Here is a 13269-nt window from a genome sequence, read left to right as displayed (position 1 = left end):
ACATTGAAGGCGATGAAACTTTCGTCGAATTAAGTTTATGGTATTCATTTCAACATTATCATAGAAGTTACGTGATTGGAGAAAGTCTATGTGTTGTGGAGCAGTCGGCCAAGTCACTTTGTGCCCACACCATAATCGGAATGAGAAAAGTTTGAGGGAACACCGTTTGCCTAAGTTGAGGTCTAATACTGTTTGTAGTGTTTCGTTACATAAATAAATTGTGAATTTTTCTAATTTCTGAAGTAATGATTTATATAAACATATTTTGTAGTTATACATTTTTTTATTGTTTTCCTGTATTGTTGTATTTTTTATTAAACTGGGTTCTTAAAATATTACTTCTATTAATTAAACCAGTTAAAGGGGTAAAAAGATGAAGGGAAATGGTCAGTTTAGCGCAGAGCTCATTTCAGGGCTCATCTCTCTCTGCAAAAATATTGATAAACTATGTATTATTTAAACTAATGATTTAATACACATTTTTGTGATGTACAATTTTTCAATACGGATTTTTATAAATATTTTCATTGCAGAAATTTGTCTAAAGTGTAATCACTGATCTAGTCCAAATGCCTAGTTTTAGTACCCGTAATCGGCGGTAATTGATATTGGACTTTATTTTTCGTATCAAAATAGATATGAAAAATGTGTGTAATAGTGTCGATGGTTATTTAATTATTATAGCGTAGTACATAAAACCACCTGGAATTATATAAAATAAATGGAAAATAAGAGATCATAAAATATAAAAAAAATTAAAATAAATCATCAGTTGTGATCACACTTGGCCTTATCTCATTTATTTGGAGTGACTGCAATGAGTAAAATGCATTAAAAGGGATTACATACAGGGAATACTTTTGTAGTGGATTGTTTTTCCATCAGCATACGAGGGGTTGAGACGCTTGTGATTTTGATCGATTGATGCGTTATACAAAAACCTTTTAGTCACCTCTCACGTCTCTCGCGGTTTGTTTGATATTGAGTGGAATGGAAATTTCACACAGCTCGGCACCACTAGGCATTTAATGTTAGGATATGATGTGCATAAAACATCTATGCTAAAAAATATTTTATAAATTGTCAGGAATATAATTATAAATCATTAATATGTAGAAAAATTTAAACGCCCTCGTCTTTGTAAGAGTTAAAAATAAAAAATGGTTAGTATTCTATTTGAAAGTACGCCAGAACGAAATGTTGAATCTATACCGATGAACCGTTACGTTACGTATAAAAGGAATAATATAAAATTAAGCAAGACTAAAAAACTTAATAGCGATAATAAAACGTAAATCAATTAAAGAAACACATAATATAATATTATCCAGTTTTGAACTAGTGCTATACTAAGCACTTATATTTCAACTATTTTTAAACACAAATACACAACTCTATTGTAGTGTAAAAATTATTAGTTCAGATATAAAATCTATTATCTTGAAGTAATCTTTAATTACTTTCTTTTTAAGAGTCTAATATTTTTCTGAAGGTTACGAAATAGTGTTACTTTTATATTTTTATAATGGCTTTTATTTGATTACTTTTCTAAACGTTAATCCGATTATGAATTCTGTATTTTTTGACATTGACATCTGACATTTGATTCTTTTGTTTGTCATAGTAATTCGATTTTGTATATTATACAATTTTAAAATTATATAAATATGATGAAACGTAGTATAATTGAATATTTTTCCGAACATGATGGCTATAAATGCGGTTATTGTAAAAAACCAAATTCAAATTATAATTACGGTAATTTTTATAAAAGTCATAATGTAAAATCTAACTAGATTTTTTTGTTATTGAATGAAAAAATGTTTAATGTGTCCTTTATAATACTTTTTATGGTTGATATAAATTGTAATATACATACAGGAATGTGGGCTCACACAATGACTGTGACGGATTACCAAGATTTAATAGACAGAGGATGGAGGCGGTCTGGAAAATATTGCTATAAACCAACCCTAGACATCATCTGTTGTCCGATGTATACCATTCGGTTTGTATTACTTTGCTTCGCTTTGTCCACAATATAGGAATCATTGTAAAGAAAGTTAAATTTTTATGCACAGATGTAGAGCATTAGAATTCAAATCTTCCAAATCACAGAAAAAAATATTGAAAAGATTTAACAAATTCTTGATGGGCCAAGATGAGGATAAATCAATGTCTAGGAGCAATGAAGACATGACTATTGATGATGCTGAGGGTAGAGAACAGTTTGTAGAAACTACGAGAGTTCATCAGGAGGGAATTATAACTGATACAGATTTACCGTTTATTGAAGATGCGAGTGACCCAAGAAATGAAGAATTAGGTAAATTACTAATAAAATATTTGCAAGTAATTTATTTAGGTTAAATTATTGCCTTAACTTTAATAATTTATTAAACTTTATATTTATCTTTTATTGCAGAAACAATACCCACTGAAGAACCTCACACAAGTAAAGTCGTTAAACAAGAAGGTATTATATTGTTTAATTGCTATATAAAATCTCTTTGGTATTGCTAGACTTGATTATTGCTGTTCAAAACTTCTTTATTAATGCTACTCAGTTCAAGAACTGTTATGATTGATTAACTTGGGAAGTTTCCATTTCATTCTAATTGCACATTATGCATGTAAGATTAGGGATGAAAATATTGGTAATTATAATATTTTACTGTGAAATAATACTGTCTTGTCTTGCTAAACAGATGAATCAACTTCACAAACAGACATAATTAAGGATAAATGTACAAAACTAAATCAAAACAAAGGTTTGTTAATGTGTTATTTTATGTTTAACTTTAAGTATTATGAAGTATTAACTAACTTTTTGTTTAGTGGCCGGTCCTGATCCGACAAAAGGTCCATGTAAAAAAGCTAAACTAATCAGACGCCAGAGAATGTTAGAAAAACTCAAAAATAAAGGTGTTGATATAAACAGTTTAGACACTACTAATAAAAATAAGGAAAAACAGATTGAAGACTTTATAAATGAGTTGCCTAATGAAGTTACAAGGAAATTTGAGGTATGTATATTGTAAAATAAATAAAACAAGGATATACGTATAATAAATACTAGATTCAAACTAGGGTGATGATGTATATAATTATCAAAATGAATGCTGCGTGTGACAATAAATATTATTCATTTTATTTCTAGTTTATTTAAAAGACTTTTTTTAGAAAAAGCTTACCCTAAAACTGCAACTCTTTTAATTATATTGTCTATTAGGATTGATTAGTAGAATAATTTAAATTTTACTAAGTGCATCAAAATTAAGTTCCCTCAAGTAAAGGTGATCAGTGTTGCCAGATGTATAATTTAACAAACAAACAATTTTCATTTGTTTTATACATTTGTATGTACCATCTGTTATAGTCTACCAACCACATATACTTACCACAAACATGTTCCCAGGCAATATGCCTCTCCGTTCAACAATAATTATCAAAATATTATTAACAATGTGAATGATATTTTATAATATTGGATTATATTATGCGTGCACATGACAAATACAATGTATCAGATTATATCAGTTGCAGCTTTAAGAACTCTAATCCCAATTTTGTTAAAAATGATGAACACAAGGAGTAGATTTAAAGTAAAATAAATCATTATTTATTTGTATTTCTTCTCTTACAATTTAGTGATTATATAGTATTTTTTTTATCATATGTTTAAATTGTATTTTATTTATTTCAGATAAAGTTAGTTAGAACATCACCACCCAGTGCAGAATGGTTAGCAACATCGAAGGAGACCCATGAGGTTTATGTTAAGTACCAGACAATAATTCATGGTGATAAACCAGAAAAGTGTACAGAATCAAAATTTAAAGACTTTTTAGTGAATAGCCCATTGTTGGTAATATACTTTACATTTTTATTGAAGACGAAATTATTAAGAAAACTTATTCATAATATTAAAATACTTTAAAAAATGTATTATTATTACAGGAAGAGTATTCAGAGGTTGGTCCTTACTGTGGCTATGGATCATTTCATCAACAATACTGGTTGGATGGAAAAATTATAGCAGTAGGAGTATTGGATATATTACCTAAGTGTGTTTCGTCTGTATATTTCTTTTATGATCCAGCATATAGAAACTTGACCCTGGGAACATATGGCGCTTTAAGGTAATTTTTTATGATTATTATTAATATGAATAGTGAAGTTTGCTAACATTTACACATTTGGCCATATTTGTCAAGCTGTATATAATATGTACAATTATTTAGTCTGTCTCTGAATGTGAATATAATTGTTTGAAGCTCATATCTATATTTGATTTTCTTTGGTTTATCTCTTTGCGTTATATCATTTAGATTATTTTTGTTGTATTTTTTCAGAGAAATATCATTCACCAGATACTTACATACCATGAGTCCGTCTCTGCAATACTACTATATGGGTTTCTATATACACTCTTGCCGTAAGATGAGATATAAGGGAAATTTCTGTCCATCAGACCTACTATGTCCAGAGACATACAAATGGTTCCCCATTAAAGGCTGTTTGGAAAAACTAGAAATTGTGCCATATACGAGATTTGATCCCGATATTGATAGTGTAGATGAAAACTATCCTAGTGAGAATGATATTAATTATATACAGGTGTTATCAAGGGGAGAAGTTATGCATTACAAATTGTATAGGCGAAGAGTTGGGAAGAGAAATGAGAATATTGAAGAGATGCAACAATATGCGAAGCTAGTCGGCTCCAAAACAGCTAGAAGCTTAGTAGTGGTCAGATAATATCTTATTGTTTATATAAACTATAGAAAGACGTACTAGTAGAAGATAGCAGACTTTTAGTCTCACAATGTATTACTTAAAAAAAAATAACTATACAGTTGTTTTTAACCCAATTTTAATAAACATAGCTTATTTCAATACCAAAAGTAATACAATATATCTTTCATATACATGTTCTATGTGATACTACTAACTCTGCTGTCTTTTTTTTTCTATTCATAATACAACACTATTTGTGTAATTCCTCTTAACTCTAGCTTATTCCTATTGAATAAGAAATAAAGACAAGTATCCCTTAGGTTTACATTTTCCATGCGTTTTGTTATTTCTTCAGCTATACTAAGCACCTAAACAGTTATTGAACAAAAATATTCCATTTTAATAGTTATGTTTTCTCTCCAATCTGTAATGGATTCTTCTAGATGTCAAAAAATACCTCTGATAATTCAAGGTCATAGTTTTTCATTTGCTTTCACTCTTGATATTGTAATAGGCTATAGTAAAATTAATAATATTTTTGAAAACAAATAAACGTTTTAATACTAGATAATTAAATTTGACTTTTTAACTTGACAGACCCAATTTAATACCCAGGTATAGTGAATTTAATTTCACAGATGTTTGGAAAGTATAGCTTTTCTTACTGCTATTAATATATAAAACATTTATGTTTGGGAGTCTGGGTAAGAAGGGTTTTGTTATGTCCGTAAAAAATATATTTATAAGCAGTTTAATCAGTAATTAGCGCTAGAAAAAATTTTTAAGAACCCATAAATTGAAACTGTCATGGTAATTTGTAGTTTTTAGTTTTGAAAGAGTTGCGTTTTCGGGGGCTACAAGGATAGGTGTGTTAAAATTACACATCTTCAAAGAAATTTTGTATATACGGAAATGGTTATCCAACTCTTCATACATTTGTGTTTTGTTTTAAACTACATACATTATTTAAAAATACCTGGTACTTAATTTATTTGAATAATCCATAATTGCATTTTTAATCTACCCACCTCCTGTTTCACCTAAAATAGTATTCCTTGTTTTAATATGATTACTAATTAGTTTTGTATAGTAATAAGTTATTTTAATTAGTGTAATGTGTACTATAATTAAATTATATGTACATAGTCTGGATGGATTCAATAAAATGTTTGAAACATTTATAGTATTTTTTTTGAAATTTTCTTTCCATATATTTAATGCTATAAACTGTTAAATATATAAATAAGTTTTTTGTAATGTATCCAATGTATTCTTAAGTGCTGATGTTATTTGATTTTTATAAGTGAAATATTTCGTCTACAATCTGTGTTCACATAGTTGTTGGGTTATAACTTAGCTTGCTTATAATATTTATTTATGTATTAAACGTGTCTTTAGTTATAATCTGTTTTGTGGACCATAAATAAATAAATAAATAAATAAATAAAATGTATATATTGTAGATGGAATATATCAGTCTTAGCACGAAAAGCTGTCGAATTCGCATCGCAAAGGTATTGAGTTCGTTTCGATATGATATAGAAATATGACGATTGACGTTAGGTATTATACACGAGACACACTCACGATAACGTCGGTGACGTCAGGCTTTATTAAAGCCGTTGAATTAATGGTAAATTATTTTATTTGCTATTGTTTTAACCATTTATATTTACCATCAAACCGATTATTCTGATGATCTTAAAATGGATTTCAAGAGATGTGAAGCTCCTAATCTATTGTCACTTAAACATTATAAGTTACGTTTGGATCTCGCCTTGGTGCCCACCAAGGCGAATAAAATTCAAAACGTTGGCGATATAAAATTCAAAACGTTGTTTATTAACTAGGATAAAGCTCTAGATAAGCTGCTAAATAAACTGTCACCACGTAATTACTCACGGGCTCAACTGCAATAGGCTATTTGACTTGCTATTTTTAAAATCCATTTTATATTATTTAGTAGAGGTTAAGGAACCCTTTATAAGTTGATTTTTTTATTTCTAGTACATATTTGCCGAAAAATATCATATTAAAAATTCCATATTTAAATAACGCGCGAAAAAGCTACATGGACAATATGGCGCTGCAATGGGGTCGGTGACGTCACTTTGCTGTATTTTAATCTGTGGTACATATAGTAGAAAAGCAAGGTTTACAAGAAAGTGACTTCATTATAAGCCCAGCCAATCAGGAGCGTATTGACGTGTCACGTGAGAAACGTTTGAAAAAATGCATTTTAATTTTTGAATAAATTAAGTATTATTTTAAACTTTCGTTAGTAAATAACCATTTTTAAAACTCATAATATACACTGATTACAATAATTCACAATTTATTTTTCTCATTGTCAAATACCCTATTATATTAATCGAATACAAATAATGTAATATGGAGAAACCTTAACAAATTCCGGGTGAAAGCAAAGCACTTTTGACACTTTTAAATTAAACTTACAGTAAAAACCGTTTTATGTAAAGTAGTCTAGTAAAGTAACAGCCCGTAAATTTCCCACTGCTAGGATAAGGCCTCCTCTTCCATTAAGTAGAGGGTTTGAAACATATTCCACCACGCTGTTCCAATGCGGCTTGGTGGAATGCACATGTGGCAGAATTTCGATGAAATTAGACACATGCAGGTTTGCTCACGATGTTTTCCTTCACCGCCAAGCACGAGATGAAGTTTAAACACAAATTAAGCACATACACATATATATATATATATATATATATATATATATATATATATATATATATATATATATATATAGTGGTGCTTGCCTGGGTTTGAACTCGCGAGCATCGGTTAAGATGCCCGCGTTCTAACCACTGGACCATCTCAGCTCTAGTCTCTCAGTTTAGTGTAATAAGCTCATATTCGTAGCTATGAAATTGATCACTCTAAAGCTACATAGTCTTTTCAAGCATAAGAAATTATAAGAAATGTATAAAATACATACATTTTGATTAATGTCATGTGATAAATGAATCGACTAAAGTTATAAATAATAAAAAAAACGTTTTAAACAAGTTATCGTAGTTTATCTTTACGAAATATATGCCGTAGTAAAATTTCCTTAAAACACTTCGGAGATCCAAAAGTATCGGATACAGGGATCTCGCTTATCAATTTGTTATTGTTTATAGTATTGAGTGCACGTGGCAGACTTATCATATTTTGGCATGTGATGAAGATTTAATGTTGAAGATCAAAACGTTCTACGATAACATAAATCTGTCAAATTTGAGTGTTACGTAGGTTTAAACTCGCAATTCATAGTATTTTTTTATTTCAATAAAATTTGAAATACCTACTTATACGTATATTAAACAGACTAATATTTATAACAATAGAAGTAAGTACTTAAAGAAATATATAAAAAAAACCAGCTTTGCCTTTAAAATCAATTAGAATATTAATATAGAGTCAGTATACCTTCAAATCTACAACTTGTGTGTAGTACCTACATTGTATTGTACCAGAATTAATTATTATAGAAAATATTGAAACTATGATTCAGGCTCATAATGTGAAATACAGACTTGGTCACGTATCCCGTTCAAACTATGAAGAATATGTTTATAGGTACTTTTGACACTTGTGGGTTTTTCAGAAAATAAAAACACTTAACACACTCTCAATTTTATATACTAGTGCAGCGTAAAGTTATACTATACTAGTGAAGTTAAATTACTGTTAATTTAATAAACATGACGAATAACGTAATTATAAATAATACATTATACAAATAATAAAGTATCGGTAAATAAATCAGGATATAATATATTATTGAGAGTTGTTATTATATGCCACAACAGCTGGGTGCCTATGTTCCACTTGTTAACAGTACGTTTATATTTGCCAATACAATGCAATAAAAATATTCAATATTCAAGTAATGATATGTATGTATATAATATGTACTTCACGCTTTAATACCTAAACTGCTTATCCAAATTTAAAGAAATTTGATCAAGTGAAGCTATCTTGACCTGACCTAAGTCTAGGTCCGTCAGGTTAAGCTACTTTGTACACCAAAATTCTACGATTAAAGATGCAGGAAAAAACTTGTAATAAAAGATAATGTTGGATTTTAATGTACTTGTAAACCTATAAATAAATATGAGTAATATAAAATATTCAGGATTGTACGAACCAATTAATGTAAAATATTTTAAATGTCTTTCTTAATTATATTGTCGATATAATAGCTGTCGTCTTATTATTTTAAATTGTATTTGTTAGTGAAATTCACGCAAAACAATCCTTGGTACAACGAACGCTATGAAAATCTACGGCAATTTATTTCCTTGGCTACTATTTATGATAAAAACAGTATAGACATATCTCGTAGATCATGCGATTATCTTCAAATAAATGTTCTTACAACTTTTTCCCTAAGATTTACCATGACAAAAAAAGCGATTCTAAAATTGGGATTAATGCCTTTCGTAATTAAGTAAACCTACGTGCAGCAGTTTTTCTAGAACAATTATATTATTAAATGGTTTATAAATGTAACAAAAGTTGTATTAAAATCAAAATAAACTTTATTCAAGTGGGCTTATAAAAATATACAAGCACTTTTGAATCGTCATTTAACAATTAAGTGAAGCTACCACCGGTTCGGAAAGTAGATTCTACCGAGAAGAACCGGCAAGAAACTCAGTAGTTACCCCTTTTTTAACGATACAATTATTTGAATTAATATATCCTGCCTGGAATGCAAAACGTATTAATTCCACGCTTTTTTATCATCTACAAAAATAAACTAAGAGCCTTAAAAAAAGTTCTCTATAATACTCAGAACTCCTTTTTTGAGGGATAAGTTTTGAAGCTTACGCTACCATGCTGCTCAAATGTGATTGCATCGATACTCATATGAAAGATTTTCATCAGACACATTTACACACATTTCTCACGATTTTTTCTTTAACCACCGAACGCGCTATATGAATTGTAAATACAAACTACAGGAAAAGTCAGTGGTATTTCGATTTGAGTCTTCGGATAAGATTCAAGTGCCACTGAGTAAACTCGGTTAATGTTATCTTTTTATTAATCTAGGATGTTTTTAATTTTTTTTACAGTAAATATATTTGAGAGATATCTAAAAATTTTATCACATTCATTCATTTCAAGTAAAATTAAAATTGTATAATAGCTATCACTCACAACAATTACAAAACATCAAATTTAAAACAGGCATTATTTTTTTTATTTAAAATATTACACACCGATACCATACATATATTGTTACGTTTTAAAGAAACAACTTTCACTCAGGCATACATTTTTTATCGGCCTTTAAAACGAGACTTTTTTGTTATTTCACGTAGCTATTTTTGAAATAAGCAGCTGTAGATGTTAGATTTAAGCCCTATAAGTAGAAATATTTGTCTGTGGCACCATAAATAAAAATCATTTGTCGGAGTTTACTAAGTAAGTATCTGTCTATGATCAAAAACATTTATTATGAAAGCAATCGCTTTGTGTGATAATCAATATGACTTGCTATTTGGTTTGTTATGTGGAAGTAGACCTAGCTACTTAATGAGTGAACTATTACTTGAGGCCAACTCACACTTGCCGGCAAGTCCAATTCCAACGACGTATAGATTATGGTTAAGTTATTATAAACGAAATAATGCTATTTCGATGTTCTTCTCAGCTTATTTTTATACATCATATAATATGTTTACATGCTTAGTAGAATAATTATATTGTTTTATTTTGGTACTACATACAATGTCATAAATTTGTTTCGCTTACTGTTAGAAAAACTGGTAAACTGACAGCCGCGTAATGAAAAAGATAATGGACATTATTTTAACCATAATATAATAAATTATTTTTAAAATTATAACTTTAATAACATTAAAATTTATATAGGAAAAAAATGAAAGATAAAATTTTGAATTTAATGGTTTAAGAACTCCTGTCTTGATACCTAAATTGCAGATTACGATTGTCATCACATATCAGGCAGCTTATCTTAAATATTTCAGAAACACTATTCTATTTTTAAAACGACTAGTGTCTTGTTTCGAGCAAAACGTGTTCGATAGATTTTGCAAAAAAAAATGTTTTTTTATTGTTTTTATGGTATAGGTTGGCGGACGAGCATATGGGCCACCTGATGGTAAGTGGTCACCATCACCCATAGACAATGACGCTGTAAGAAATATTAACTATTCCTTACATCGTCAATGTGCCGCCAACCTTGGGAACTAAGATGTTATGTCCCTTGTGCCTGTAGTTACACCGGCTCACTCACCCTTTAAACCGGAACTCAACAATACTGAGTACTGTTATTTGGCGGTAGAATGACTGTTGAGTGGGTGGTACCTACCCAGACGGGCTTGCACAGAGCCCTACCACCACCATTTATTCAAAGTTTTGGTCTTAATTGCTTTGTGGGTCCATATTAGTTTTATATCGATAAGACAGCGTAAATGTGAGATACCACCTCTGCCTAAAACCATGAGCAACCGATATAATTGTTGTTGACAAGAGTTACTTTTTCTCCTGCAAAAATACACTGACAGGACACCTTGATTTAAACGAGTACTTCATAAATCACCTCTCTCATTCAAATTTGGACCAATTGATATAGCATTGCAAATTTTTTAACAACAATAAAATATCACAAGACATTTTATATGAACTGGATTCAAACAATTTTGCTAACAAATGATCACTTTGTCTCAATCAAATCAAAAAGAAATCCTTCTTTTAGCTGTTTTTTCTATTTTATTTAAATCGAACCAGTTGCGGTGTATCAGAGTTGGATCGGAGTAGAACCGGGAGGTTCTATCCAACTTCTACTAATGTTTGATCGTCATACTTTAGTAGTATAAGTACCCTGTTGCTTGCTGGTCTTATAAAGTAGTAGCAGCCCGTAAATTTCTCACTGCTGGGTTAAGGCCTCCTCTCCTATTAAGGAGAGGATTTGGAACATATTCCACCACGCGGTTCCAATGCGGGTTGGTGGATTGCACATGTGGCTGATTTTCTATGAAATTAGACACATGCAGGTTTCCTTCACCGCCGAGCACGGGATGAGTTATAAGCACATATATAATATAGTGGTGCTTGCCTGGGTTTGAACCCGAAATGCACGCATTCTAACCACTGGGCCATCTTTGCTCTCTCTGGTCTTATAAAAGTAAGGTAATTTTTTAATGTAATTATAAGTTATGAGTTATAAGACTAATGTGTTGACCCAAGGGATATAACTACGTGAACGTAACCATTCTCGGGCACACGCTATTGATCTTTTCCTGTGCCGTTTGATTAAAGAATATATTGATTTTGATCGAAGTTATCTGCTCTATATAGTTTCCAACAAAATAGTTTTATACTTGTTCTCTCGTACAAAGGCGTATCAGTAATAACCAGTTCTCGCAATAAATATACTTGTCAATTTCCTGTTCAATTTCGTTGACATTGTTAGTAGTATTATTGACTAAATCTCATAAAAATATCAATGCTTTAGTTATCGTTTACGACAAGCAAGAAGTTAGGAGAATTTTATAACTAATAGATTCTATTTTATATTTTCCTTACATTGTTCATCAGAATAGCATTTTATCAGATTTCTTCCTAAGATACAAAACATAATCAATATTACTTGCAACCTTAAACTGGTTGCATAGCATAGGCATGCTTATTAAATATGTTAAAAAACTATGTACGGGCAATGTAATTTTAAATTTATTTTATAAGGTATTTATTTTAAAGATTCTAAAAGCATTTATATGAGTTGGATGCTTTTTTTTCTTTAAATGATTACTATTTAGGCAAAGACTCAAAGCTTGGATTGTTTTTGCATGTTTTTATTATAATAAAGTAATTGCGAGTTATATAGAGCATTAAATAAAATATTTGTTTTGGATGACGTGTAATATTTACTGACGCGCCTTGGGTGTAAAACTGACTCGTACTCGAGACGGCAAACTACATTATTTTATAAACGAAAACAATGTTCTTATTTATTTTACTTCACATTCAGTTGTTGATGTACTTTAATTTTTTTTCAATTCAATAAATTCCAATAATTCATATAAAACGAATGTCTCGGGGCCAAATTTTTTTTCTAGAACATTATTTCTTTATATTAATTATTCTAGTATGTCACAAGCAAAAATACACTCATCGTAACTAAAAAGTTCGAAGTTTATTTTTTGCCTCAAGAGTTGTACTGTACCTAAATAACATTTATAATCATGTTTTGATTATTAATAACATATTTGCAATAATACATGAAAGTTAAATTAATAATCTTGTAGCTCGAGTTCAGAGTGTGTAGCATTTACAATTTTATTATACCTATTAATATTTCTTCCACTGATATGAAAGAATTAAATAAGGTTTTTACCCTCTATAAAACGAGTGAACTGGTCTTAGCTGCAGCAATACCTTAGGACATAAATCAGACGACGCCAGAGGTTTTACAAAAAAAAGTGAGAAGGTACGTAACATGGCGCATCGAGGATAATAATTATATGGAAGTAAAACATGTAACTA

General features: G+C 29.8%; 1 protein-coding gene across 2 annotated transcripts; it reads left to right on the top strand.

Annotated features, from left to right (window-relative positions):
- The first annotated feature begins 1606 nt into the window (after positions 1-1606).
- LOC124536912 (arginyl-tRNA--protein transferase 1) lies at positions 1607-5914 on the top strand. 2 transcript variants are annotated; one of them, XM_047113578.1, is made up of 9 exons: positions 1607-1758; positions 1882-2008; positions 2082-2326; positions 2426-2476; positions 2709-2771; positions 2839-3026; positions 3707-3868; positions 3961-4142; positions 4356-5914. In XM_047113578.1, exons 1-9 carry the CDS (start codon positions 1668-1670, stop codon positions 4759-4761), a joined length of 1515 nt encoding a protein of 504 aa, XP_046969534.1. In that variant the 5' UTR covers positions 1607-1667; the 3' UTR covers positions 4762-5914. The 2 variants fall into 2 exon arrangements, with proteins under 2 accessions (XP_046969534.1, XP_046969535.1); XM_047113579.1 differs by lacking the exon at positions 2709-2771.
- Positions 5915-13269: the final 7355 nt, after the last annotated feature.

This window comes from Vanessa cardui, chromosome 17 (assembly GCF_905220365.1).
Source record: "Vanessa cardui chromosome 17, ilVanCard2.1, whole genome shotgun sequence".
Taxonomy (NCBI): Eukaryota; Metazoa; Arthropoda; class Insecta; order Lepidoptera; family Nymphalidae; genus Vanessa; species Vanessa cardui.
Note: the sequence above shows the minus strand (reverse complement) of the source record. Positions and strands in the feature narration are given on the sequence as shown.